At 36.4% G+C, this 27,046-nt stretch overlaps 2 protein-coding genes across 2 annotated transcripts in view; one reads left to right on the forward strand and one right to left on the reverse strand.

The window, feature by feature from the left end:
• Window positions 1-570: 570 nt before the first annotated feature.
• TGFBRAP1 (transforming growth factor beta receptor associated protein 1) overlaps window positions 571-27,046 on the reverse strand; it is a 95,540-nt gene continuing 69,064 nt past the window's right edge. Inside the window, exon 13 of the transcript XR_008839695.1 lies at window positions 571-582. The gene's annotated coding sequence lies outside the window, so the exon portion shown is untranslated. The remainder of the gene's footprint in view (window positions 583-27,046) is intronic.
• The window catches only part of MRPS9 (mitochondrial ribosomal protein S9), a 34,307-nt gene continuing 8,222 nt past the window's right edge, over window positions 962-27,046 (forward strand). Inside the window, exons 1-6 of the mRNA XM_056482776.1 lie at window positions 962-1,059; window positions 7,588-7,767; window positions 16,213-16,275; window positions 16,365-16,395; window positions 18,626-18,705; window positions 24,918-25,000. Coding sequence (XP_056338751.1) covers window positions 970-1,059; window positions 7,588-7,767; window positions 16,213-16,275; window positions 16,365-16,395; window positions 18,626-18,705; window positions 24,918-25,000 — 527 coding nt within the window. The 5' untranslated portion in view covers window positions 962-969. The remainder of the gene's footprint in view (window positions 1,060-7,587; window positions 7,768-16,212; window positions 16,276-16,364; window positions 16,396-18,625; window positions 18,706-24,917; window positions 25,001-27,046) is intronic.

Raw genomic sequence — 27,046 nt, forward strand, 5'->3', positions numbered from 1 at the left:
CTTAAATTCAGCTTTTAATTAATTTCCACATGTCTCATGGTAGAAAAAACTACTGACAAAATCCAATCACCTATAAGGGTATGTCCTATGTAACTCAGAACTAGGAACACTCTCAAGCTCCCAAGGTTCAGCATTCAGAGATACTGTCATCACCTTGGGAGATGACAGGACTTCTGTGTCTCTAAAATACACCATCCAGAGAAAGGCAAGGGAGCCGGTGAAAAGTCTGGAGCACAAGTTCTGTGAGAGGCACCTGAGGGGGCTGGGGTTGCTCAGCCTGGAGAGGAGGCGGCTCGGGGGGCCCTTCTCACTCTGCAATCACCTGAGAGCAGGCTGTAGCCAGGCGGGGATCGGCCTCCCCTCCCAGGCAAACAGCGACAGGATGAGAGGACGTGAACTTAAGCTGCACCAGGGGAGGTTTAGATTGGACTTTAGGAAGAATTTCTTCACAGAAAGGGCGATTAGACAGCGGAATGGGCTGTTCGAGTCTCTGTCCCTGGAGGCGTTTAAGGACTGGCAGTGACACGCAGTGCCCTGGTGTAGCTGACACGGTGCTGACTGCCACGGGTCGGACTCCATGATCTCAGAGGTCTTTTCCAACCTAGCTGATTCTGTAATTAATTTTTTTTTTTTTCTCCATGGGAAAAATCCAAACAAACCAGTGCTAAGGTGAAATCTGTTTTTTTCTACAAATCTCCAGAGCAGTGCTGTCGCCCCAGACACGCTGCACATCCCAGCGCTGCTGTACTCAAAGAGGAGTCCTGCTTTCAGCGCTGTCCTTCCGAGACAGGAGGCCGCGCCGGGGACGTCCAGCTGACCGGGTGGCCACTGCGAATGTAACTCCAGCTGTAACCCACCACTCTCCCGACGGGGCCGAAGCGCCCCTCAGCGAGAACCGCCGCCAAGCCCGGAAGGCTGAGCCGGGAGAGCAGCGCGCAGGCGCGGCCCCGCCCCCGGCCCCGCCCGCCAATGGGAGGGCGGAGCGCCGCGGTGATGGCGGCGGCCGTGGGGCGCGTGCTGTGGCTGTGCCGCCGCCGGGGCGCGGGGCCGCGCGCGCAGGTGAGAGCCGGGCGGGCGCTGAGGGGCCGGGTTCGCGTCCCGCCGGAATGTCCCCGCCGGAATGTCCCCGCCGGAATGTCCCCGAGTCGGGGGGCACATTGCCTGGGAGGCCCCGGTGTGGTGCTGCCCCTGCTCCTGGGCCGGCGGGGCTGTGTGGGGAGTGTCGGGGGCTGGCGCCGCGTTCAAGGCGTCCTTTCCGTGAGCTGCGTTTGATTCCCTTGATGTGAAGCAGAGGAAGCGTGGTTAAGCCTAGAATTAACAGAGCGGTATATAGAGCAAAGCCAGCGCCACAGATGGCAGGTTTGGGGTTGATAGTTTTGAATGATCAGTTTAAAACACAAGAAGTTCCACTGCAACATGAAGAACTTCTTTACATTGGTGTTGGCAGGACTGGAGTCTCCCTCACTGTGTTCCCTGCTCCAGGTTACCTTGCCTTGGCAGGGGTTGCACTGGATGATCTCCAGAGGTTTCTTCCAGCCCTGACAATGCTGTGATTCTGTGAATGGTGTTCGGTCAGCAGGTGGGTAGATCATGGAGCACGGAATCACAGAAAGATTTGGGCTGGAAAGGACCTTAAAGCCCGTCTGGTTCCAGCCCCTCTGCCGTGGGCATGTCCCACTAGACCAGGCTGCACAGGGCAGGTCTCTGAATGCTGCAGTGGAGAGAGAAACGTGCTCCACAAGTAAAATAAGTTCTGATTAAACAGAATCATTTTATTTTGGGGGTAGGGGTGTCAGCTGTGTGTCGTTTAATTTAAAAGCTTAGCTGCTGTCAGTATTTGTGCTGTGGTATTTGGTGCGCCTCTGTATATATTTAGTCAGTGACCAGCAAGCAGATAAAAAGGCCTGCTGGTAACTTTCAAATTTCAAAGTAATTTAGGATAATGTGGGTTAAAGAACTGTTGGTAGAACTAAACCAAACCACGGGGTAACAGAAAGATGCAGTGAGGAAATGAAATATATTACTGGAAGGAGCAATTTGAGCTATTTATGTTGGTTGCATCTAGATTAACTTTACCCATTAGGAATAAAGACCTGGTGCCCATATGGGTAGTTCTTCATGCAGCAGTCAGGTATAAATGCTCTTAAGGTGTGCAAGGAATGACAAAGAGCATGAAGCTGAAAATATTCTAATACTTGATATCATTCTCAGTTGGAGTAGTTTGTGTTGCTTTGGTTATCTTGTGTTGAAAGTCATGACATGACAGTAACTTGGTTTTCCTGGTGAGGCACATCCTTGAGTTTTAGCTGAAAATTATTTGTGTTATAAATGAGAGTGTTCTCAAAGGAGGAGTCACAGAGGAAGGTAGGACTAGAAGGAGCCTTGAGGGATCATTTATCTATTCCTCTCCCCCCAGAGAGGGGATCAGTACCTAAGCCTGTGGCTGTACACAAATTGTCTAGCTGTCTGTGAACCAGAGAGAACTAATGGGAGACAGGGCCCAGAAACGTTAGAGACCCTTCTTTCCATTAGGTGTAGTTAACCTGTGGAACTGTTTGGTGATGGTAAGCATTTATGTGAATACAAAAAGCAAGTTGAGAAACTTGGAAGAAAATTCCACTGAGCAGCATTAAAAAGAAGCTACCAGCATGCCTGAACTGCAGATTGCTGGAAACCAGACAAGTGCCCTGGGAAAATTATCACTACCTTGTTCCTTTAATACAAAGGAGAACAGGATGTAAGTTGATGTATCTATGTTCTGACCTATTATAACAATTTCTTGTATTAAACACTTACCTGTCCTGATGCTTGTCCTAAAAATCCCGTGCAGTTGTTTAGTTCATTACTTCTTGTCTTAATGGGGGAAAATATTTAATTTTTTAACTTCAAAATTTCTTGTATTGAGAGGTAAAGTGAAAGAGAAACTTTGTAATTCCAGTTCTCTTGTCATTGGCTGAGCAACATGTGTAGTTTCCTATTCTTCCAATAACCAAATGGCAGAGATGTAGTGCTGTTTATAAAGAAAAAAGGGTCTAGCTTAGTTTCTACCTGTCATTCACTCTGGTGTCATTGAATAACTATTCTCAGCAGAAGAGTTCAGAGTTCCTATTTTATTTGATTGGGTTGAGTACTTTAAATCACTGTAGGTGTTATATGCACCAATATCAGAAAGAGATGATGGTACTTTGGACTTTCAGAACTACATACTTGAAATGTAAGAGAAGCCTTTTTTGCAGTTGCTAACTAAGATACAATTGAAAAACCTCTTAATTAGTATCTGAAAACTTGAGCCTAAAACCAATCAGATCTGAATTCTATTCCCTCTTATACACATCTGACTTTTGCTGTGCATCAATGCATTTAGAGCTATTTTTTACTTCCCCAGTGTACAGCCAAACTTAATACGTAGATTTGGTCAAACTTGCACTGAAAGTAGGTTTTCTGAGCAGGTGAGATGCAGTTCTGTGGTTGCCTGCTAAGGGACTTAATTTTGAAAAAAAAGTTTCTTCTAATGAAATACTTTGTGAAATTTGGTATAAAAAATAGCATCAAATCACTTATGCATGTTTGCTGACATCTTGTGATGCTTTCCAATGTGTTTTGCAAAATGCTTCTGAGACATAAACCTGATACTGATGGTTCACATAATTAGTTTGTAGGCCAACTTAAAATCTTAAGATTATATCAGTGTTGTTTTAAACAAATCAATTAAAACACATTTTTGTGAAATAGTGCTCTAGAAATCCAAAACTCACTTATTGAGGAAAAAGCAGATCTTTAGAAATTGAGATGGATCTGAGCATTTATAGTCTGTATAATTGCTATGTAAAAAATGTTTTTTCTTGTGCAACAAGTAAACAGAGGACCATACTGCATGTCTGCTGGGTTTAGTAGTAGCAGCTGTGCCAGGAGCTGGAGTATTGGACACTGGGCAGCTTCAGTCCTGTTTACTGATGTGGTTATACAGCTCCAGTTCCACATCTTAGTGAAGTCCTATCCCAGGGATAACTTCTTGGAACAAATTTGTTTGTGCACTGCGTGTTTTTTGAGAAGGAGGTGGTTGAAGTCTGCCAGCTTAGAGCATGGAAGAATCATGAAAAGGGTGCAACATATAGTATGTGTGCCATGTCATTTGTGTAATCTTCTGTCTCTGTAAACATGTCTTGTAAAATGAACAACTTTTGGACTTGAATTTAAGTCTCCTGACTCCAGTCTACCTTTTCTTCCATTCCAAAAGTACAGGAAACTTGACTTCTCTGTTAGTTGGGTTGGTTTATATCTGTGTAACTCCAGTGAACCAAAATGAACAGCATGAGTAAACAGACAGTCCTAGTTCTCATCTTGGAAGAAATAGGCCAGAGAAGTTGAAGTTGTCTGAAAATGCTGGTTTTTTTTCTTAAAGCAAATTTAACATAAACTGATTTTTCTGTAAGTTTATGGTCTCTCTGTAAAATCAGGATTGGCCAAACAGTTTTAATTCTAGGTTGCTCAGAAAGGAGTTGGGAAGGAAGGATCAATCACAATGAATTGTGTCCAGAAGTAAAGGCTTTCCCTTCTCCGATGCTCTAGTGGAAGAGCATATTATTTCATGAGCTTTCCTAATAATGTTAATAAGCATGACTATTATTTTAAAAATGGTGAGGCTGCTGTCTTCAGTCATGCTTTATGAAATGTGTGAGAAGTGAATGCAAACCTCTGTGGTTTCCTCCACAAAGCAGAGGAGCATGCTTTCTTGTTTGACTGAAATGCCAGAAGCGTTTAGCTGTGCTTTGCAGTTTCTGCATGTGCCACCCATGAAATAGTGCTCTTATCCCAGAAGAGGTACCCAATACAATAGATATTAATTTACATAAGAGGCTGTTTTCTAATTATGAACAGTTTGTGTGTCCAGGGACTTTTGATTAGTGACGAATTGAAACTAGGGAAGAATATGAATAGCTTGGGGGAAGAAGGACAAAAATGAGAAAATTACAATAGAAATTGACAGGAATAAGATGAAAGCAATCTTTTTTAAAGTATTCTGTTTAAAGCATACCAGAGAGAAAGCTATTTTGGGCCAAGTAATAAGGAATCATATGTTCATTAACAAGAATTACAAATAATTAGTTACTATTAAGACAAGTTAGACAGAAGATGAATTGAATTCTTTCCTGAGGAGTGACTAGGAGAGAAGAATAGGGAATACATGGAGATACCTTTGCTTTCCTCGCTGCTTTGTAAGGAAATCACCAGAGCCTTGCCTGTGGAATATGTGTACATTTAAAATTTTCATTATTTCTCTTTTAATTCTATGTATCCTCACAGGAAACATGAATATTAAAAAGAAAAGAAAAGGAGACAAACCAGGATTAGTGCTGCATGCAATATATATAAGCTGTGGAGAGTGTGAAGCAGCAACAGGCTCTTCAGCACCAAATTCTACCTTAGACCTGTTTTTAAATCTTTTTGAACAGAGGTTTGTGTTACTTTCCTGAGGCTCATACCCTGATGGGCAAATCTTTGTTGGTCAGGTAAAAGCTTAGAGGGTCAGTCTTTTCTAACTCATGTGATCTTATTCAAAGATTACTTTACCTTCTGTATCAAACCTGATTAAATTCATAGGGCCTATATTTCAGCCCAGGCATGGGCTATATACAGGTTAAGGCAGCATATTGTGGTCTTCATTTCAAATTGAAATTTCAAGTAGAGTTATTATGTTTTGTGTATTGAACATTTGACACAGGTATGGATGTGTAAGCTGGTCATGAATAGCTTTACATATGTGCAGCAAATTAGATGAGTTGGATCAGTCCATCTTGGACTGCCAGATGTCCAAAATACCAACTAGGCTCTGTGAAAGTACAAAGAAAAGCTGTGTTTCATTTCCTGTTAATGTAGGACTTGACCATGTAATGCAGAACACCAAAAGCTTCTTGTCACAGCTAACTGATGTTGCTAACAGAAGGTACAAGTTTGATCTGCTTTTCTGTTTCCCTTCCAAATACATTTATGTAACCTTGTTTTGATGAGACATGTTTGTATTGTGGTGCTTATAACTGCTGTATTTTTGTTAGTTAATGGAAGGTAAAAAGTGTTTTGTTTTATTTATATTAGCTGAACTCAGAAGGGTGAAATCCATCAAAATGTTCAGCATGTCTAAACTGTGCTCTGAAAAAGACAATTCCCAAGACTTGGAGAAGATTGAATAAGTTTGAATACTACTTTTGTTCTGTTCCTTGTCATCAGAACCCTGACATTGCTGCGTGTGTTTGATTTTTAATGTTCTGCTAAAGGTAGATTGAGGCTGCAGCAGGGGCAATTTCATAGTTTGCTCAATGAAAGGAAGGTAAAGAAAGGACGCCCCCTCTACTTTCTTCCTCCCAGTTGAGTGTTTCAGCCACCTTCTTGTTCAGCTTTGGCAATTCTCAGAGTGATCTCTGAACTGCTCAGACATAGCAGCTTGGCTGAGAATTGCCTGCTTGTTGGGATGAAGCAGAAGTTAGTGTTCTGCCACATGCAGGCAGCTGGGTTGGCTTGCAGAGGAGTCCTGTGCCAGAGCTGGCACAGGGCGAGTAAAGGGAGTGGAGGAAAGAATGCTGGCAGGGCTGGGCTGTGAGATGGGCGCTCTGCCTTGTGAGGCTGCTCTGTCTCCTCACAAAGCCTAGCCGTGGCATGTTGAAGGGATGGGGTGAAGTCTTCCAGGCTACTATGTGATGAACAAAACTTGGCATTTTTCTGAATCCAAAGTGATTCTTTTTCTGTCTTTGCTTTTCTGTCTCACATTGCTTGCTTTCTTGTGATTCCCTCCCTCCCTCCCCCCACCCACAGACGACCACACAAATAATCAGTTCTCATTCAGTTCGTAGAATAATTAAGCTGCAAAGAACTTAAATACTAATGTTGGAGAGCCAAAATAGTGCATAATATTGACACAAGGCCAGAATTGAGACATTACAGCTCTATCAGTGCAGCTCCTGTTGGTCTGGCAGAGAGCATCAGTAAAATTAGTCCTCTTAACAGCTGGTTGTCGTGATAGAAGTAAGACCAAACCTGTGTGCCACAAAGATCAGAAGGTAATTGCCATTCTGGCACCACAGACAAGGAAGGAGCACGCTTTGGCCCTTCCAGAGCTTTTAGAAGTTTTTGGTCAGTGGCTTCTGAAAAGCCTAGGGAGCTGCCCTGCATATTCTTATCATACTTTGTTGTGGGATGCCTTTAGGTGAAGGCAAAACTTGCTTATTTGCTGATGGATTTTTATTATATTTTATGATGATGATCAGTGCTGTACCTTGCTTTTGCAGGATGTTCCTAACTTAGGATATATTATGTTTCTTTCCGTCAAAAAATCTTCTAAATTAATTGCAAGGTGTGAAAATGTAGGTTTTAGAATGTGTTTATCTGTTCATGGACATTAAACCATTGGAAGAAAATGGTTTAATGAGTAATAATGCTTTTTATAACTTATTCCTGTGGTGTGTTGAATTTTGTTACCGGTATTAATAGCTTGCTGTAGTATTCATGTATTCATTTTATTTACAGCTCACTATGCCAGAAATGCAAAATAAATCACTCACTTTTTTGTTTGTTTACCTTGGTTTTTTTTGTTAGACATTAAGGCTGATCTGTACCTCTACACCAGTACAGAGGAAAAATGCTGGAGCCTCAGGACCTGAAAAGTACTCGGAGGCATTTATTAAAAAGCAGATTGAAGAGTTCAACCTAGGAAAGAGACATTTAGCCAACATGATGGGAGAAGATCCAGAAACTTTTACCCAAGAGGATATTGATGTAAGTACAGTTGCTCTGTTGGAGAAGTAATTTACTGTAGAGTTTCAGATATTGAAAGCACTTTACTTCAGCATGAGCCCCTCAGCTCTCTGTGAATTTTAATCAAACTGTCAGAATAAGCAAGAATTCTACTATACATTGCAAACATTGCAACTGTGACTGTGAATAGACATTCTACTTCTGCTACCATGTGAGGTCAGACATACCAGCATAGAGCTGTATACTGTATCTTGTTAAAGCACAGTAGGTTCTTTTTAAAAGTGCTAATGGATAATCCCCTTGATCTGAGGTTATAAGAGGCACTGTAAAGGTTTATGTGGCATTTCAAAACGTTTACTCACAATTTGACCTGCTGTGTATATTTAGGGTTTTCTTGTGTGATACCGTGGTTGCTGGTAATGTATATTAAATTTTATAGGATATTTTATAACCAATACACTGGTTTAGCTTGAGGATTTTAATGTAGATGTGAATTTAAGCTCATATCAGTATCTACAAACATACTGTTTTATTGTCATTCCTTCTCATGACTGGCAGATGGGTAGCCTCCTCTTTCTCTCTGTCATTTAGGCTCATGTAAAGATAAGCTCCCTTTCACTCAGAAAAATGCTTTGTTGCATGGATTTTTCTTTTTTTTTTCCTTTTTTTTTAATGTCTCATCTGGCCTTCACTTCTGTCATATCTATCTTATAATACACTGGAGGTAGGAAGGAGAGATGCCATTTGGTGGCGTTTGCTCTCAGGTGAAGCTGTGTGAAGTGTCATGGCTCAAGTTTTATTTGCACAGCAGCAACACTTTTGCTGTAGCCAAGGCAGCCCAGTGTGCCAGCAGAGCCCTTAGGATAGAGGTAGTGATGTGGTAAGTGCAAAGCAAGAGGTGTCCATGGTTTAGTTTTTTTCAGGGCAAGAAGATTTGTTTGTTGGCTCTCTCAGTGGCAAAATTCTGTCTGCCTGGCTGTGTCCATTTGAGAAGTCTTGGAAGTCTGCTTATGCCAAGAAATAATCTGTAGGTTGTGATACAGGCTCATTTTGATGTTTGACAGGCTTCAAAACTAAGTTCTAAAAATAGGCAGCAAGGTTAAGTGATCCAGAGTAATGGCCTGTTGAGAAAAAGGCTGAAATGAGACCTGAGTTTTATCAGGTATCAGAAAATCCATAAAGGCAGCTTGAGTTCAAGTCACAAATCCATAGGGAATTAAGCTTTGTGAGTGCACTGATATTGCATCTACTTCGATGCAGAGATGTAGGAATCACTCTGCCCTTCTACAAACAAGAGCCAGTGCAGAGACCCTGCCAGTCTCAGTGTAAGTGGGTAAGGTCGACAGTAAAGGTATTCACTGAGGTCTGCACTAATACCAGGCTGTTTCCTTACATTGGCTATTTTATTTCACTGCAAACTACAGAATTTCCTTTCCATGTATTTTTCAGGTGTTTTTTTTCTTTTATCTTAAATGATCCTTATTTTTTTGAGTTACTTTTTTATAAACTAAACATGCACCAATCTACCACCAGAATACCTCCCATGTTAATACAGTACAATGATGATGCTGATAGTTCAGTTTGCCTGAAAGGTTAATGGTAGGAGAATGCATTAATCTGTAGTCTGGCTTCCTTTCTTCCCTGACAGGGTCTAGGGGTAAGGCTTCTAGAAAGCAAGACTGCAAGAAATGCAAAATGACCATATCTATGTAGTGGTTTCTTCTTTATAAATCACAGGACTGCAATCATTTGCACAACATTAACTAAGCTCCACCATTAGTAAAAGCAGATTCATTCTGGAAATTAGCTTTTACAAGTGCTGTGCAGGTGACAAGTATGGGAATGCTTTGCAGACTGTTTCTGAAATGATGGAGAAATGGAGCCAAAAGAGTGGTGTTTTGTTTGGTGGTACCAAGTATCTGCGGTTTGATTTCTTCATATTCCATCAGGTGTTGGGAAATAATTAGTGTGTGTAATAGTGTCTGCTATGCATAATTAAATTTCTGTTATAAAAATATAAAAGCTCCTTAAGCACTGGCAGGAGAATTACCAAGCTTTACATTTTGAACAGCAATAATTCTTTCTGATGAGTACTTATATACCTCCATGTCTTCTGCTGTTAATCAGTCTTTGCCGTGTATTTCAAAAGTAGACATGTTAGGATTCTGTCCTTCACTGGAGTTTTAGGTAGAGTTTAATAAAAGCTAAACCTTGTGAAGTTTTAAAACAGGAAAATAAGTTGACTTACTTGCTAATCCTCAGATGTTATGGAAGCAAAATTGTCTCTTATTGGTGCTTTTATTTAGGAATGAAAAGTTAAGCTGTGCATTACAACAGTATTTCTGGAGGAGAAAAAAATCCAGCAAATTGATATATAACTGCACAAGTCTACCAATTGCTTTTTAATTGGTATTATAGACCTCACTCTGAAGCTAGGATGTTTTATTCTCCTATGTGTGAATATGTGCTATGAAGTTTTTCTAATTGATTTGCTTTGCCCATTCCATTTGATGTATCATTTTTCACAATATTTCATAATTTGTGCTCATTTCTAATGAACAGAGTCGTTAGGACAGGCATGTCTAAGTACAACTGACAGCTAACATTAGGTGCCAGATGCAGTTTATAAAGCTATGTAGAACTGCAGAGAACAGTTTAAATAAATTAGCACCTGTACATTAGTCTCACTTGCTGGTAATTCATAAGCGAATCAGTAGAGATGACATTTAGGTAAGTCATTGATCAAGTTAACAGCTGCATACCCACTGCCCAGCTGGGATACCTAATTAATAGAGATTGCAGTCCTGACCTAGTGCTTTTCCCCGTTTGAGTCTGTAATCCTTTTATTTTGTGATTTAACTTTTAACTTACAGTTGTAATAAACAGCCCACAGTCATTTTCCACTGTCAGTTCTGTGATATTCCACTTTAAAGCCCAGAAATCTAAGTAAGATTAATACAAGAAGAGTGTCTTAAGCTTCATGACCTATTTATATGCCAGTCTTTTTATTATTCATTTTTATGCAGTCACTAAATGCTCTCTCAGATACGAGCTCATCATAAAGCAATACTCTTTCCTCGTAAGAGTTAGTAAAACTCAAAAGCTAAAGATCTACGTTCATTTTTGCTTGTTTTCTGTCTTATGACCTAATAGATTGTTGTCAAGCAGATGGAATAATTTGAACATAAAATATATGTTTTTGTCTACTAGCATTTATACTGTTGGAAAAGTACTAGTAAGATGGCTAACTGTGAAAATGTTAAATGTTGAAAAACTTAATTCCTCATAAGGCTTCTTTCAAAAAAATAAGGATTCTTTCATGAAAAAATTGCTTGTACTCAGTTGCTTTTAAAGGTGACTCGGCACATCTCATTTCTAAATAATGTTCAAATTTTAGCAACACAGAGTATTAGAAATGAATGAATATTGGCAAATGTGAAATGTTATTCAGAACAAAATGTGTTTCTGTTGTCTGCAAGAAGAGTGTCTTGTCCAGCATTGTTCTTACGATAAATAATGGATTTTGGATTTATTTAAATAGTTGAAGCTAGAATGCTTTTTTTCAACTCTTTTTAATTTTCTTCCCAGTGGAAGCAAACTTTTCATCAGTATTCTTTTACTTCTGCATCAATCTGAGCTGATGATTGCTGTATTTTTTTTTTTTTTTTTTACTTTTTCTAATTCTGTTCCATATTTTGAAAAAATGAAATGAAGATAGAAATAAAGACTGTTTCTTTCAACAGATTTTTGAAGTTTTGTTTTGCTCTGCATGCTCACGACAAGACATTAATTTTCATTTTTAAAGTGATTACCTAGTATAAAAATAATGCAATATTAAAATAAGTGGGGTTTTTCATATAATAATGACAGTGGATTGTTCTGCTTGTTTTGGGTTTTTTTCAAGTGATAGAGTTAAAATGGTATGTCACTTTGGACGAAACTTATTTCTGTGCAAGCTAGAATTCAGCTTTAGATGAGTAGTGGTGGGATGGTTTCAATAAATTTTAGTAGTTAGTTGCTAGAGGAGAGGTTTGTTTTGCAATATAAACTTAGTTGTGTCACTTTTTTTGGGGGGTGGGTTGTGGTTTGTCTGTCTTGTGCAATAAAAAAGGAATATTTCAGAGTTAACATTTTGTGTCCCATTTTTGTTTCATTCATTCCTGGGTTTACCCCATATATTCTGGATTTTGGATGCTGAAAACTGTTAGAGAATACTGCTAGTGTGGTTAGAAGGAAAACAGCTGTTCCAGAAAACATCTCGGTCTGAGAAGTGATGAAGTACAGTGACTAAATGATGTGATTCAAGAGGCACAGTTTAAGAAGCAAAGTGGCTCTCGTGTGATCAAGTTGAGGAGTAGAAGCTGAAACAGCTTTTGCTCAGGTGTTTCATTAAAATGTTATGGCATAAAGTGTCACTTCTCACTTCAGTGTTTTGATGATTAAAATTTCGTGTATATTTAAAAAGGAATGAGCTGGATTCTTGAACCTGCTGCCAAAAAGGGTGCTGCTGCAAAGGAGCCCCCAGGGTAGAGGTGGTGTTTGTTTTGGTTTTTATTTTTTTTTTTCTTCTTCCTTTTTCCCTAAAATACCTTTCTTCACTGGATGTTACTTAGCTAACTATCTTTATACATATTTTGAGCAATGGGAATTACTGGAATGTTTTGTGTTTGAACTCCCAATAAAAATGGGCAAGATCAGTTGAAGAATTGGACTGTTGAAGTCTCCTATTCTAATATGACTCAATCAACTCTATTTGAATTAAAGTATTGAATTCCTAGTTTTTCAAGACACTGGGGAAAAAAATAAAAAAGCAAAAGAAAAAGTTCTGACTCTTACTGACCCAGCTGAACTTATTTGATTCGGTTAGTCTCTGATTTGTGAGAAAGTGAGCAAACAAAGCTCCTTATCTTGTAGGGAGGTGGTAGGAAGGGAAGAGGGAATCAGACTTCAGGATGTGCAACATCCACAGGGAAGAGGAGAGGTGAGGGTGTGGCAGGTACGCTGAATTTGCGCAACATACACATGCATTGCTGGACACATTATTTAATTAATTGGTTGCATGTTTGAAGGACTGCCAGATTTTTTGTGTTTCTCTGTTTTTTCTTAATAGGGGTAGAGGGTTGTAGTTGTTATTCCATCTGGCTTGAATTCAAAGTTAAAGCTGCATGTGAAAGACATTTTGGTCCTGTGGGCAGCATAGTGACTCTTCTGTTCCCTCAACAAATGATGATATAACAGGATTTCTTTTAGGTTGGTACAGACAAGTTCAGTTTATCACCTGTGAAGTTTAAGAAATGTCAGATGTAAGCTATATTGTTACTAACATATTCGTTATGATCTGCTGTTTTTAAAGGTGTGACTACTGGATATTTTCTTTTCCTCTGTGTGGATCAACAAAGAAATTCAAAAGCAAAGATTTTCAAATCCTTGAAAGATACAACTCAGTTTTTTTTTAGTAACTCATAGCAGAAGCAGACTGTACCCCATTCTACCTTTTCAAAGTAATTTATGTAATTATTTTTGGGAACACTGTTGTGTTATTAGGAACCAGGGTTTTTAATTGTGATTCTGCTGAAAATAATTATGGGTGCTTAATTATTCATTTTTAGAAAGTTGTGGTTTATTTCCAATTACAATAGCAGCAGTGTGATTTAACAAGCAGAATGTGAAATAGCAGTCCCAGAACCTGTGGAGTCTAGAGTTGGGGGAATGTATCTTCTATAGCTGACATGATAACATTGAGAAAGTAGTTCTTCATATTCAGCACAACAGTTTCTTTAATCTGGAGATCAAGTCCAAATAAGCACTAAAAAAAGGGTATTGGCAAGGACCCTTGAGGTGAAAACCACTTCTGGAATGGGAAACTGCAGTTAAATGTAAAAGATTTCTTGGCAACTTTACTGCTAGCATTTACACCTTGATTATAAAGTTTTAAGAGAGACTTTCGCCTGCTTTTTCTGTTCGGGAAAATGCAACACATGCAATTAATTCTTTATGGAATTTTGGTTTGAAACCTGGAGATTCCTGAAAGGAAACCTATATTCCATATCTGAAGACATTTAAAAAAGATTTCAGGAAAATCATTTCATGGTTATGTGCTTTATCTGCAGTTTGGAGAGACTAATTCTGATGTAATTCTTCAGATTGATTCACCATCTCTTTATATTGCTAGAACAGGGCTTTTTTTTTTTTTTTTTTTTAAAGATTTCTTTTCTAGAAAAATGAAACATTTGCATAGACAAAATCAGCCTCTGTAGATGAAGTTCCCAAGTGCCAGTCTGACTTTCTATGTAGTTGGTAATGTATAGCCTGAGGGTTAGCTATGTAAAAGAAACTTATGAATAAAGCTGAACTGGAATCTGTTGCATTCCAAGATAGTTCATCTTTGATTACTTTTCCATAAAAAGAGGGAAGTCAGGAGGATTATTTCTTTCCATTTTGTAACAACAAAAAAATAAGCTTATAAAATGAGCCATTCCTCTTTGGTTAGTTGTTGTGTGGAGACCTGACAGTAGATGTTAGGATTTCTTAATACAGGATGTATGTGTTCATGCTATAGTGTGAAAGACATGAGTGTACTTAGTGACACTTAACAATAGAATAAGCTTTCCCAGAAGTGGAATGATGGAAGCTACTTTTTCATTGTAAATATTAAATTGTTATATTTGGCATTTATTAAGGTGTCATAGTTACAGTAGCTGTTTGGGCTGAGATTCTGGAAATGCTTGTATAAAGATTATGTCTTAAGTACACACACAGTCAGTCTCAGGACCCTGTTGTAATTTCTTTCAATATATTATATAAGGTGTTGGTTTAACATCATTTGGCTCACAGTAGATTTCTCGCTTGTCATTATAATTAATCCCCATTTGTTCATAAATAGGTGTTCACCTACTGTGTGTATGCATAAAATGCCCATTGACTAACAAATGGGAATACAGTAGTCACTAGGAGAAACAAAATTGCCATTTTATAAAATCAAGTTAAGCCTTTTGTTTGCTTCAGAATTCTGAAAATTTCTCTTCAGAATGCCAGTAGGGGATTAATGAAGGTAATAGGTTAGGTCTTTTTACACTCCATGCATATTAAATCTGTTGAAGCACTGACAAACGCTCCAAGTCTATGGAAAAAATTATCAGTGTGTAATAGCCCTAAGGTAGCCTAACTAACAAAGAACCATTCTTCTTGAGAGAAGATTTTAAACTCAGATTTTATTGTAATTCTGCTTTTCTGTACTGTCTAATGGAAATATAAATGAGACCACTGCCAGAAGGGTTTATTTGGTTGATCCATTTTACTGTACAAGCACAATATTTCTGTCTGAAGATCTGCTACCCACTCTCTGAAGTTGGCTATGCTTTCCAGACTCTTACATCTGGGAGCTTTTGATGGCTAGCTTTTTCTGGTTTCTTTTTAAAAACAAATGAAAATAAACAGCTCTGACAAATGCATGTTTTTGCATTGTTGAATTATGGCTTATTACATTGAAGAGGGAGAGTAAGATGATATTGAAGAGAAATGTGTGTCATAGGGCCTTGTAAGGTGCCTTGCCTTACATTTTGGCAAGAATGGTTTGGAATATTGATACACTAATTTCATTTTGTTGTAGGCAAATAATGCTTGTTTTATATATCACATAAATATTGGTAAATATTGATTAAGTAAAAATAAAGCATGTACTTCGTACTTAGTGAAAACAGTAAACAATGAATGAGTAATGAAAGTAATATATTTTTCTAAAGTGTTTTAGCAATCCTTCAGGTATCTAAGGAAAAAGAAGGTGTCACTTGACTCTTTCTTCTCTGGGCAGTTAGTTCAAGTTCAGCAAAGATTTTAGTTATTAACAGTTGTTTCCAACTGCAGTGATCAATGAAATGCTTATTTAGGCTATGTAAAATAGCTATTACTGCCACAACAAACATGGCATTTTAGACTTGAGGAAACTATGTCTGGAAATTGTAGAAAGTGGGATTCCAAATGTTTAAAATTTGGCTTTTTCCTGTTGCCTTAAATAGAATCTCTATGATTGATCTGCCAGTAGGCACTGTTAGCAAGCACTGATATTTTCAGAAAGATAAATAGATAAGTATTGTGATTTCCTCTGAAAGTCACAGCACTTGAAATTTTACTGGAAAATCATCGTGTATAAAGGTGGTCTTTGCACTTGAGTAGTTCTGTTAAGTTATGATAAATGCATTCTGTAGAAACTAAATTTGGCAGTGGAAAGTTCACTCATTCTGATGCAGCAGAGTACATCCTTCAGAATGAGGTTTACTTCTGAGGATTCCAGGGGAAATTATCTGCTTTTCTTTTCAGCACACCATATATTTCCTATTTTCTTACTGATTTGGTTGCCTGCTGTACAAATGTTACGCTATTTTTTGTATAAGAAAGTACGCAAGAAATGTTTTGATGATGCTTTTGTGGGGAAAAAGTCTCATATAAGACCTTTCTTCTTGTTTTCAGAGAGCTATTGCCTATCTCTTTCCTTCTGGCTTATTTGATGAGCAAGCCAGACCTGTTATGAAGGTAGGTTTTCTTGTTACATTTCTGAATAACTGTAGCATGATAGTTTCAGTACCTCTTTCCTTTTGCTGATATTTTTTATTTATTTACAGCATCCTAATGAAGTTTTTCCAGAGCAGAGAAGTAAGTGTTCTTAGATACTTATTTTATTATTTCTAAGTATTAGAATTGTTGCATATGTAGAATTTCTTATTTGTATGGATTGTCTCTTTTCCCTATGTCCCTAATGACTGCTAGGACATGAGCAGTAAAAGTCTGTTCTGATATTCTGTATTTTAGGATAAAAATTATTGGTCTGTTCTGGACTACCACTCAGAAGTTTTGTTAACTGACTAAGATAAATGTTTTTCATTGTTTAAAAATAAGCAATAAGTGGAATGATGTGGGATATCTCTTGAAGTTACGGGAAAACCTTTTGTTAAATTCAGTAGCTTTTTGTCAGAGCTATCTATCACCTCCATAAAATATTCATTAATACTATTTTAAACCAAAAGTTTTCTTTGTAACTTTGTTGCTCTAGAAGATTAGAAATAAGAGTTTTGAATTTTTTGAAATAATAGGCAGAGTGGAACCTCTCCTAATCAGTTCTTTGACCTTAAAGTTCTAACTCTGCATGTCTGTCTGTTCTGTTTTTGGTTTTGCTCCTGAGACACCGTATAAAGTCCCAGATGTCAGTGATATATGCCAGTGTGTTGGTCAATTCACTAAAATCAGCAATTTCATTTTACATAGAACATTTAAAAGATAAGGTCAAAATCTGTTGTCTTTGACAAGTATTTTGTATGAACTGGTAGCATGGCTGTGAAATTCCATATTCACTGAGCCATCAAGTCCCAGATAAACATTTCTGATTATCATTAAAATCTTACCATTTTCCTTCCTTTTTCCTGTTGCTGGAATAATTGATACTTGTTTTTTGGGGGACTTTGTGTCTTTGGAAAGCTGTATAAGCTATCTGACACTTTGGAATTTCAGCTTTCAAATTGTATCATGCCTTATTTTTTAACTTCTTGTATTGTGAAGTCAAAAAGTAGAAAGTGAAAGGGTAGGAGAGAGTTAATCATTAAGCAGTTTTAAAATCCAAGGGCTTTTTTATAGAAGTACTAGGCTACTATTCTATATGCTTTCAGGACTAAAGAATTCTTTGAAATGCTAGCTGTATCCTGAGGACTGTACAAATTAGTAAAAATGTGTGCTTTTGTATTTACATCTAAAAATAACACTTTCAATAAGTATCTCTTGAGGCAGCTTTGTCTTGTCTATGTATTGCGTCTTTGATAACTTTGAAGTACAAAAAATTAAATTTATACTTTGGAAAGTTTCCAGAACAGTTTTTTCAACAAAATGTGTTCCAGAACTGCATACATGGAATATCACATAGTCCACTAGTAGTATATGTGGGTACAGCTCCCCAGTATTCTTTCTTTTTGTTAAGTTTTGCATCTTTACATTAAACTTCTGCTGTATTATATCTTGGCATTCCAATCCAATGTATGTTGTGCTTATCAGACAGGATTTTGGAGTCTTATTTTTGCCTTTAGTTTATAGATAGCTTTTATTAACTTCACTGGATAAAATGCCTGGGACTTTCTCTACAGTTCAATTTGTAAAAAGCTCTCACTTTTTTTTTTTTTTTTTTTAATTTCTCTTTTTTTGAAAGAGATCTTTGTTATAAGTTGGCCTTTTTTTTTTCTCCAGAGTTCATTTGTGTTTAAATAACATTTTGTAGTGAATGAAACACTGCATATGCTGAATTAATATGGAACATTTGTTTTCTTGCTGAACTAATTATGTAAACTATAGGATAGGTTTTGTATTTAAATATCCCAAATGTAATAACATAAAAAAGTTCTAAAATCACTCGAGTTCTGAATTGTTGTCCACAAAAGACAATTGTACACATACTTAGTTTAGCTTAGATGTATTATGCTAATAAAAATCTTCTTTGTTTTAGCACTGTTTTTTCCAGAGCTGCTTATCTTTCACTTTTCAATGTAGATTTCAGTTGTCTCTTACTTTGTACTTTGTTTTACTCTAAAATGTATACTTCTATTTATAATGCCACCTATACAGTCTTTATAGTTGTACATAAGGGATTTCCTTATTTAAAATGTTATTTACAGCTATAATGTTAAATAATTTATTATAATTGCAGAGCAAGGTTAGGTTTAAAAAAGATTGTCTAAAGTAGTTGATTTCTAGGCAGATTGAGCACCTGGAAAATGTCTTTGTTCTCTGATATTTAAAAGGACAATCAGCATTATGAAAGAAGTTTATTACTGCAGTTAAATACAAGGGATGTTTTTTTTAGTGATTGTATATTGCTTTCTTGTCTAATCTTGCCTTCCATTAGAAATCCAGTGGGGAGAAGATGGCCGACCATTTCACTTCCTCTTTTATACTGGCAAGCAGTCATATTATTCATTAATGCATGTGAGTATGTTATCTGTAATAAATAATGTCAGCTCCCAGTCAAGTGCATGTTATTCTAGAGGTGCCAGTCAGGAGCTCCTGAGTTTAGTTGTGTTTTCATAGTAGGCCATAATATCATGAAGCTACGTGCAATGTATATTTTTGTGTCACAGTATTCATTATTATGAGCATTTTTATGTCTTGTTTAGGAGAACCCACTATGTAATAGTTCTTCCTTTAATTTTTGGTTCATTTTACAGTTTTGGCTATGGACTGGTTTTGAATAGTTTGAATACTTTCCTGAGGACTGTGTCTAGTTGGTAGCAAAAGATTTGTAGTGGAGAATGTACATACAACAAAAATGGCTAGTTCTAGCAAAGTTCATTGTAGAATAAAAAATAGTTCTTTTTTTTTTTTTTTCCTCTGTGAAGGGCAAAGCTATAGGAAATGTTATTTGTGCTGACATTTAGTGTGAAGAAAATTTGCATTTAAACTGCTTAATTGATTTTTCTGAGGTGGTTCCATTCATGCAAACTTAAGGCTTTTTCTGATTAATATGGTTCCAGGAGTAAAGGATCTGCATCTTTTACCTGTATGAAAAAGGCTGTATCAAATAGAAGACCACTAGACCTTGAGTCTTGGCATAGGGTGTGAACAGATTCATATCTGTGACCATCAGTAACACAAACATTATCTGCATGTTTAGAAGAGTCTATGGAAAGATTCTATTCATGTTTCTTTCATGTGCACTTATAGAAGACGAAAGCACTAATAATATATAATGTAATAATGCAGAAATATTTAATTGGATATTCATGTTAGATTTTGTTTCCTCATTAGATAGTTTTAAGAAGTTCTGTGGTTGGTCACAAATTCAGTACACAGCTTTACTGAGTATAGTGTTTTTATTAGAATGATCTGATATTTGTTTGTGTTCTGTGTACCCAAAGGACAAAATCCCCTCTTGTCAGGTACATTTGTTTCTTTGGGAGAATAAAAAACACCCCCACTTTTTTTTTCTTTTTTTTTTCTTTTTTTTCTGTTGTTGACCTTGGGCAAATGAGCTTCTTGCCCTGGCAGAAATGAAATGAATGATAAATGTAGAGAGTGTCTTTGCTGAGTAATGGAGCTGCAGCGTAGGCTTTCCACAGAGGTTTTCTGCTGCACAGCCCGAGGCAGCCCGAGGACCCCTGCTGTTCATTTAAATAGGTATGTCAAATCTGCCTCGAAACGCCGCTGGTTTGATCTGTGGTAATATTTGTGAAGGTTCCATATGGACTTGAGCCCCCTGCAGTGCTAAGAAATAATGTACAACGCTTCATGGTGCAGACGCAAATTTTCTCTGAAAAGGGATGCAGTGCTGCGTTTTAGCTGTCGGAGAGGATGATGGAGCTGACGCGCTAGGCCTGTCAACTTGTTACACGGATGGGTTGCACGCAGCAAGGCTGTGGAAAATCTGTGCCTTTTAACTTTTCTACTTAATCACGGTTGTAGCATTGCCTTTAGACTGTATGCTACATTAATTCTCTTCCTGCCTTCTGCCTTTCATCCCAAGTTTCACGGAAAAAAGTAAAGCATGCAGGTCTTGTAGAGGAGCCTTATCAAACAGCTGTTATCTGACAAGCCATTTGCATTTGTTTTGGCTGAAACAGAGCAACCCAAGGGCAAGATGTTTTGTTGCATTCCATCATAATGAAGAAATTACAAATTTTACAAGGAGCACAAGTTTATTTTTAGCTCTTCCTAGCAGTTAGAGTAGGCAGGTTTGCCTTGGAAATCTCTGAACGTATAGTGTGCGTTTTGTTTCTAAGAGCGTGACAACCACCTTCAAACAAATGGCCTTGACAAATGCATTTTTCATTAGTATAGGATACTTGAGGGTTCTTCAACTGTTTCTGAATATTTCCATTAAATAGGCTTCTATAAATGTAAATCCATTAAGTGAGATTTAACAGAATTTTTTTTAAGTCGGCCAAATGAAAGCCGAAATCTGCATGAAATTCCCAACATTGTTTTTTAACCACTTACTAAACTAATAAGTGGTTAACCTTAATGCAATGTATTTAACAAAATGTGTTCTTAAGTCTCAAAGCTAATTAATTTGTCCAGAAAAGAGTTGTGTGTTAATACAGCCTAGTGTAAGTAATCAATTTGATTTGAGGATGTCTCTTAAATTACTATATAATCTAATAAACAGGATAAACATATTATTTAGCTTAAACTTGTATGCCATTGATTACTACATACTCTCATATGGAACTTGAATTTTATTACTTGTTATATAACTGGGCATATCATTATTGTTTAGTTAGTGCTAATAAATAATATTGTCCACTTAGAAAATAAAGATAAATAAATACTTAGAAAATAAACTTTGTATGTATTATAATTGCCAGTATACAGATTTGGCTTTCAATATGAAATGAGTTATCATACAAGATATTTGTTACATGCCTTATTGTTTTTGCTCTGCTTGTTGAATAAAGTTTAGCTGTAGGGAAAAGGACAATTTATTTTTCTTCTGATACACAAATGAATGTTTATTCCATGAAACACCATTTCACAAATGTTTGGTAGTACATTTGATTATCACTTAAAAGTTTTTTAGAATAGTAACATTTTTGTAATGTGCAGAGCAAGACAAAATGGTATCTTCATACCATTGTGTACAGAAAAAGAGTAATTCCCTGTAATCATGCTTCTTGTATGTTTTTTAGAAATAGCAGGTCTTGTGGATTGAGGTAAATGCTCTAACAATTGAGCATTTTAACTCTCAAAAATATTCTAAAACTTAAAACCCTTCAAAGTGTGTGCTGAACTCAAAAAAACACAAGAAACAAAGTGCAAACTGAGGTAAAATGTGGGCTCTACAGCATATCTTAACTATGATGTTAATAGGATTTTTTTCCCCATAAAAATCTCTTTTAAGGTTTCATTTGCTGATTTCTTCTCTATTTTTTAACGCAGAGTAAATTTTTTTTTATTATTTTAAGTGTCCTTGTAGAGATCTGAAATTTGATCCCTCTATTAGGAATGGAAACGTTTCAGTACATAGTCAATCTTGTAAAATCAGCTATTTTGATTGTGTAATAGCTGAGTTTACAAGACACACAGATGTGTACAGTCATGAATTGGACTATTGAATCCTCAAGTGATTAGTAAAATCTTCACCTGCCAGCTTTGAAAAAGCAAGTGTGTCTTCAGAAGCTTTCTTTAGCCGTTGGGGAGTGAAGATTTGTCAGATAAATTATTGGGCATTAGATGTGATTCCTGATTTTGCAAAGGCTCATCCACATACTTTACTTCACACGTGAGTGGTTCTTTCAGTCTGTTGGCTTTATCTCTATACAGAGATTAGATACATGCATCAATTTACTTTTTTTTTTTTTTTGTACTTCAGACCAAAATTTTATAAGAGTTGCAAGTCCACTTTCATTGCCAGAAATATGTATATGTAGGAAATTATATTTAACATTTCTCTTACACTTGGAATTACTTTAAAATGCTACTTTTCAATGTTGCATGACTTCATCTCCTGTGTAGAGGGTTCTTTGTCTGAATAGACATGATTGCTGTAATTTAACTAGAACAGTTTAAAGAGATCATTTTAATTCTTAAAAGTGCACGTTCTTAGAACTTAAAATGGGCTGTGGAGTGTTGGTGTTCTTTGGGATAACTTAGGGAGGGTCTTCAGGAAAATTTTATTGTTGCAGATGTTCTAAAGCTTTTTGTCATTATAACTGCCAATTTCTGAGGCTAGAGAGTGGTAGGTCATAACCCCTATCTTGTATTACTTACCTGTGTATGTCAATAGTTTCGAAATATGACAAAATCCTGAAGTGTTTCTTTTAACTTGTGTCCTGTTACCTGAAAATACTTGAGTTGCTGTATAGAAGCAATTTTGACTGTAGTCAGGCTGTCTTTAGGTCACAACTGTGATTATCTTCCTGTGTCCTTTTTAAAGGAACTGTGTTGTTGCTGTGTTGAGCTCCTGTTCATGTATTTTTGCTGACCATACCAATAAATAAAGATGTAAGCCAGAATGTATTGGAGGAGGATGAGTGTTTGTGAGGAGGCAGACAGGAAACTGCTTTTGCAGGTAGAGTGGTGACACCCTCTGCCTTTGAAGGCAAGAGGTAAATTAAAAGTAGCAGTAAGATGAAAAACCTTCTTACACATTTATAAGACCTAATAACCCAGTGCCTCTTCTAAGCATCTGGCATCAAAATATCATCTTTGTGCCTGGTTTAACTTCTTCAAATGCAGTAACTCATGGAGCTCATCAGATTCAGTCTCTAAGGCTGTTCCAGCTGAGCTCTCCCCAGCTTGCTGAGGGACAGACACAGCCCTCCTTCCCCTTCTCTTCCCTTGCTCTATGGTCCCAAGCAGAAGTTCCCGTACTCATTATTTTCCATGTCTTAACTACAGGTATCTAAAAATTTCTCGGTGCAGGCACACCTCATGCTCTCTAACCCAAACTATCTGTGTTTTTAAAGGACAGGTAATAATTTTTGTAGCCTAATGATCAGCTTTGAATGGAGTTGTTAAGATTACTAGAGTGATGTAACATAAATCTGGCCACAGTAGTAATACCATCTCTTTTCTTAGAGGACTACAGTTATATTTGTGAGGTTTGGAAATACTTGAAAATAGGATTTCTGCTCTTTTATGTAATGTTGCCTATGTTTGAGGATAAATAAACTTTAAGTTGAAAATTTTTCCTAGTTCCTATCTGATACAATTATTTCATGAAAAATAAAGGATTTCTGAAAGGCTTACAGCTATAATATATGAATTATCATGCTGTCACAAAAGTGAATTATTTTGTACTTCAGGATTTTTAACTGTGGAATTATTTTAAAAATATTTTGTTCCACTGTGCCATTAAAAATGTCATCAGTGACCTGCGTCAGAGACTTCAGTGAGTTGTCTCTATTTAAATGCTTTGAGTGCAGCTCAGATAACAATCTGTTCTTTGTTCATACATTTTAAGCACAAATATTTTTAGTGTATGTGCAGGTGTATTTTATATTAGTGAAAAAATCAGCTTGAACAGTAGGTGTTTATAACTAAGCAAAGGGCTTCTATTTTGGGGTTATTTTTAAGCTGTTGCTGAAATTTTTCTACATCCTGTCATAAATCCCAGTTTTACATTGAGAACTAATATTTCATTAGTTAATATCTGACAGGACAGAGCTGTCTCATGTTTCTTCCTTTACTGTTTTTTTGTAAGTAATACAAATTAAAAAACCCCAAACCAATGTTTCTTGTCCCCACTAATTCCTCCACTGTTGTTTCTCTCTAATATTTGCTAAAATTCATATTAGTACAGTATATGAAAGTGACTATAAGCTTTCTATTTCACTTGTAAAGGAAAGTAAATTATTTGACATAGAAGTACTTGGTTGTAGTACAACTGTCCTGTTGTTTCAATATAATTTATAATTATACTCCAAATACTCCTTTGCATTTGGATTACTGTTGTGATTGAGTATTAGATGTTATATTTTAGAACAAGTAGTCTTCTGAAAAACACCCCTAAAAATAATTTATTTAAAATGTGTTTCTTCTGTGATATTTTTACTGTGACTTTTTTGAGTATTTTCTCCTTTTCTTTTTTTCCTTTTTTTTTCCTGGAGTACTAAATCACTGTCACACCATTGTTTGAAAATAATAATATAGCTAAGAATTTTCAGAAAACATTTAAAAATACTGAAAATTCAAATTACATCTACATGATTTAGAGAACCCAAGTTCTTACTATGGTGAATGTGCAACTTTGAGTCCATGTAGACATGCCAGGGTAAGAAGATGTGACTGATACAGATCACCAGTAAATCTGACACTTCTAAATGTGCAAAAATCCTAACTAAATGAAATTAAATAAGTATTAAACCTTGTCATTATTTTGAAGAACCAAAATGTGAATGCACTGATGAAATTATTGTGCAGTATGTTTTGGAGTTGCATTCATTATACAAATGTAGTTGTCTTTCTGTATACAGTTGAGAAATTTTTTTTACTAGCAAATGTAAGAAGGCAAAAAACTGTTGCAGAATTCAAAATCAATGAATTTGAGATGTGCATGATTTCTTTTTTGTCAGAGCTCTGCATGTTTTCTGACCGTTGTACTTTAAGTGTTTGGAGAGTAAAAGCACGTGTGTTTTAAGTAGCAAAATTTTAATATTGAATGAAAAAAATCTATTTAAATACTTCTTCCATATACATTTAAGGAAACATATGAAAAATTGCTGAATGTTCAGAAACATCAAGACCAACTGATAGCTCAAGACCTTCCTCTTCAGAAGGAAAAAAGGTAGGATTCCAATTAGAATGAGTATTGGTAGTAGTTTTCTTAATGTGTTTTCATATTCTATTTTGGAACTTCTGGTAGTTCCCCACCCTACCTGCCTTCTATTCCACAAACACATTTTCAGGCTCTTGCTCAATTCCTTGTGTAATATTTGTATGGTAATTTCATGTTGAAAAGTTTTACCAGATATGTGTGGTGCACTCAGTTCTCATTGTTAGAGTAGGGAATCCCCCATCTATTTCTCTTACTCTTTAATCTCTCTGTGCTCTTTTCAAAATTCTTTGCTCCATAAAAGTTCTGAAGTGTGATTTGAAAATAAACAGAAAATATGCAGAATTCTGTGTTTCTGTATGAAACATATGTATATTCATATATGAATGTTTTATATATGTGTAAAATGTATATTCTGTAGTAATTTTTCTAATTATGTCTTTTATTGAAGCATTTTGAAAAAGGAGGTAAACTTTTTATAAGAAAACAAGGGCTTTTAACGTACTAACTACATTGTTCCTGCTTTAAAAATCTCAAGACCTAAAGCTGGGCTCTTTCATAATCTTTAATTACAGTTCTTTAATATTTTAACTTACCAATATTTAAATTTAAGAGTATCAAAATACTTAATTTTACTATTTTTTCTTTAATGGCTTTGAACAGAAGTAATCAAAACCTAGTAATTTTAGAAAAGCTCGTTTGACTGGATTTCTGTAATTATCACCACCACTATTAATATTGAATTTAGTGTCTCTTTTTTCTGTTTAACTTCTCTGGTATGCACAGCAAGCTATTAATCTTTTCTGTCCAGTTAGCCACTGGACAGACAAGATCCATGTCAACCAGAAGCTATGAGAAATCTACAGTTGTTGGTTTCTGAGTGTGTCCAGTCAGGATATGCATTTAAGTGCTGTTTGCTCCTCTTAGACTCTAGTCTTGATGTTTTTTTTTTGTTTTTTTTATTTTGAGATGTCTTGCAAGGATTTTATATTAGAAAATTAAGCTAAGCAAGTGTTCAAAATAAATGTATGCAGCTATGAAGTTTTGGTTTAGGCATTTACTGCTTTTCTATATAGGTACTTTTTTCCCAGTCCCAAGTTGTTTTTATCTTTCTTCTTGCTGTGTATTTTCTAACCAGATTTATGCATTGCTCCAGGAGCACATCATGTTGGTTTGTCATTTCTTCATTTCAGCCATTTGTTATTTATGTTAGGAAGAGAAAGAATTAATTTGCTGAGATTATTTCAATTTCTTAAATAACAGAAGTTCATGTTTCTTCACGATATAAATAGCATTCTGTGACCCACAGAATGTTTTATTATAGATTCGTGTTAGATTCTGAGCAGACAAGAGAACAAATGAATTTAGTTTCTTGCTGCATGCTGCTGAAAAATAACCTGGCTCCTTACAGAGCTCAGCCAGTGGATTTACTGATGTAAAAAACGACCTAAAGCTAGTCAGAGATGAAAGGTTTTTTCCCTGTTAGGTTTGTAAAGCTCAGAGAATTTAAAGGATTTTTGGGACTTACTTCTCACACTGGATATGGTACTTCCTCTGAGATTACTCTGGATAGGATAATTTATCTCCTGAGTGTAGGTAGAGGGTTAGTGGGAAAGGCTTTTTTTTTTTTTTTTTTTTTTTTTTTTTGAGCAGCATGGAGTTTATTAGGGTTTGGTTTGAGGATTTTTTCCCAGAAAATAATCTATTTTGAATGCATTCTGTAATATTGACTGTAGGGTTAGGACCTGATCTGAACTACTTCAAGTTTATAGCTTTTCACATGCAAGCAATTTTTTCCAGCTTCAGTGGAAGTAGCAAGTAACAATATGTAAATGTAACTATATACTTGAATCTGTCAAGATTGGAAGCTTTTTAAAATCATTGTTAAAATCTGTATTGTTTCTAAATAATCCTTTCTCACGTCCTGACTCAGAAAAGCATTAAAATGCATGCTTGAGAAGTAGTACTTCTTAAAAACACCTTCAAAAGTGTTTTACTGAATCCTAACTTCCTTAACGCTGCTGAAAACACTGTTTCTAAAAAACCAGAGGAGTTAAG

Source organism: Oenanthe melanoleuca, chromosome 1, assembly GCF_029582105.1.
Source record: "Oenanthe melanoleuca isolate GR-GAL-2019-014 chromosome 1, OMel1.0, whole genome shotgun sequence".
NCBI classification, from domain to species: Eukaryota; Metazoa; Chordata; class Aves; order Passeriformes; family Muscicapidae; genus Oenanthe; species Oenanthe melanoleuca.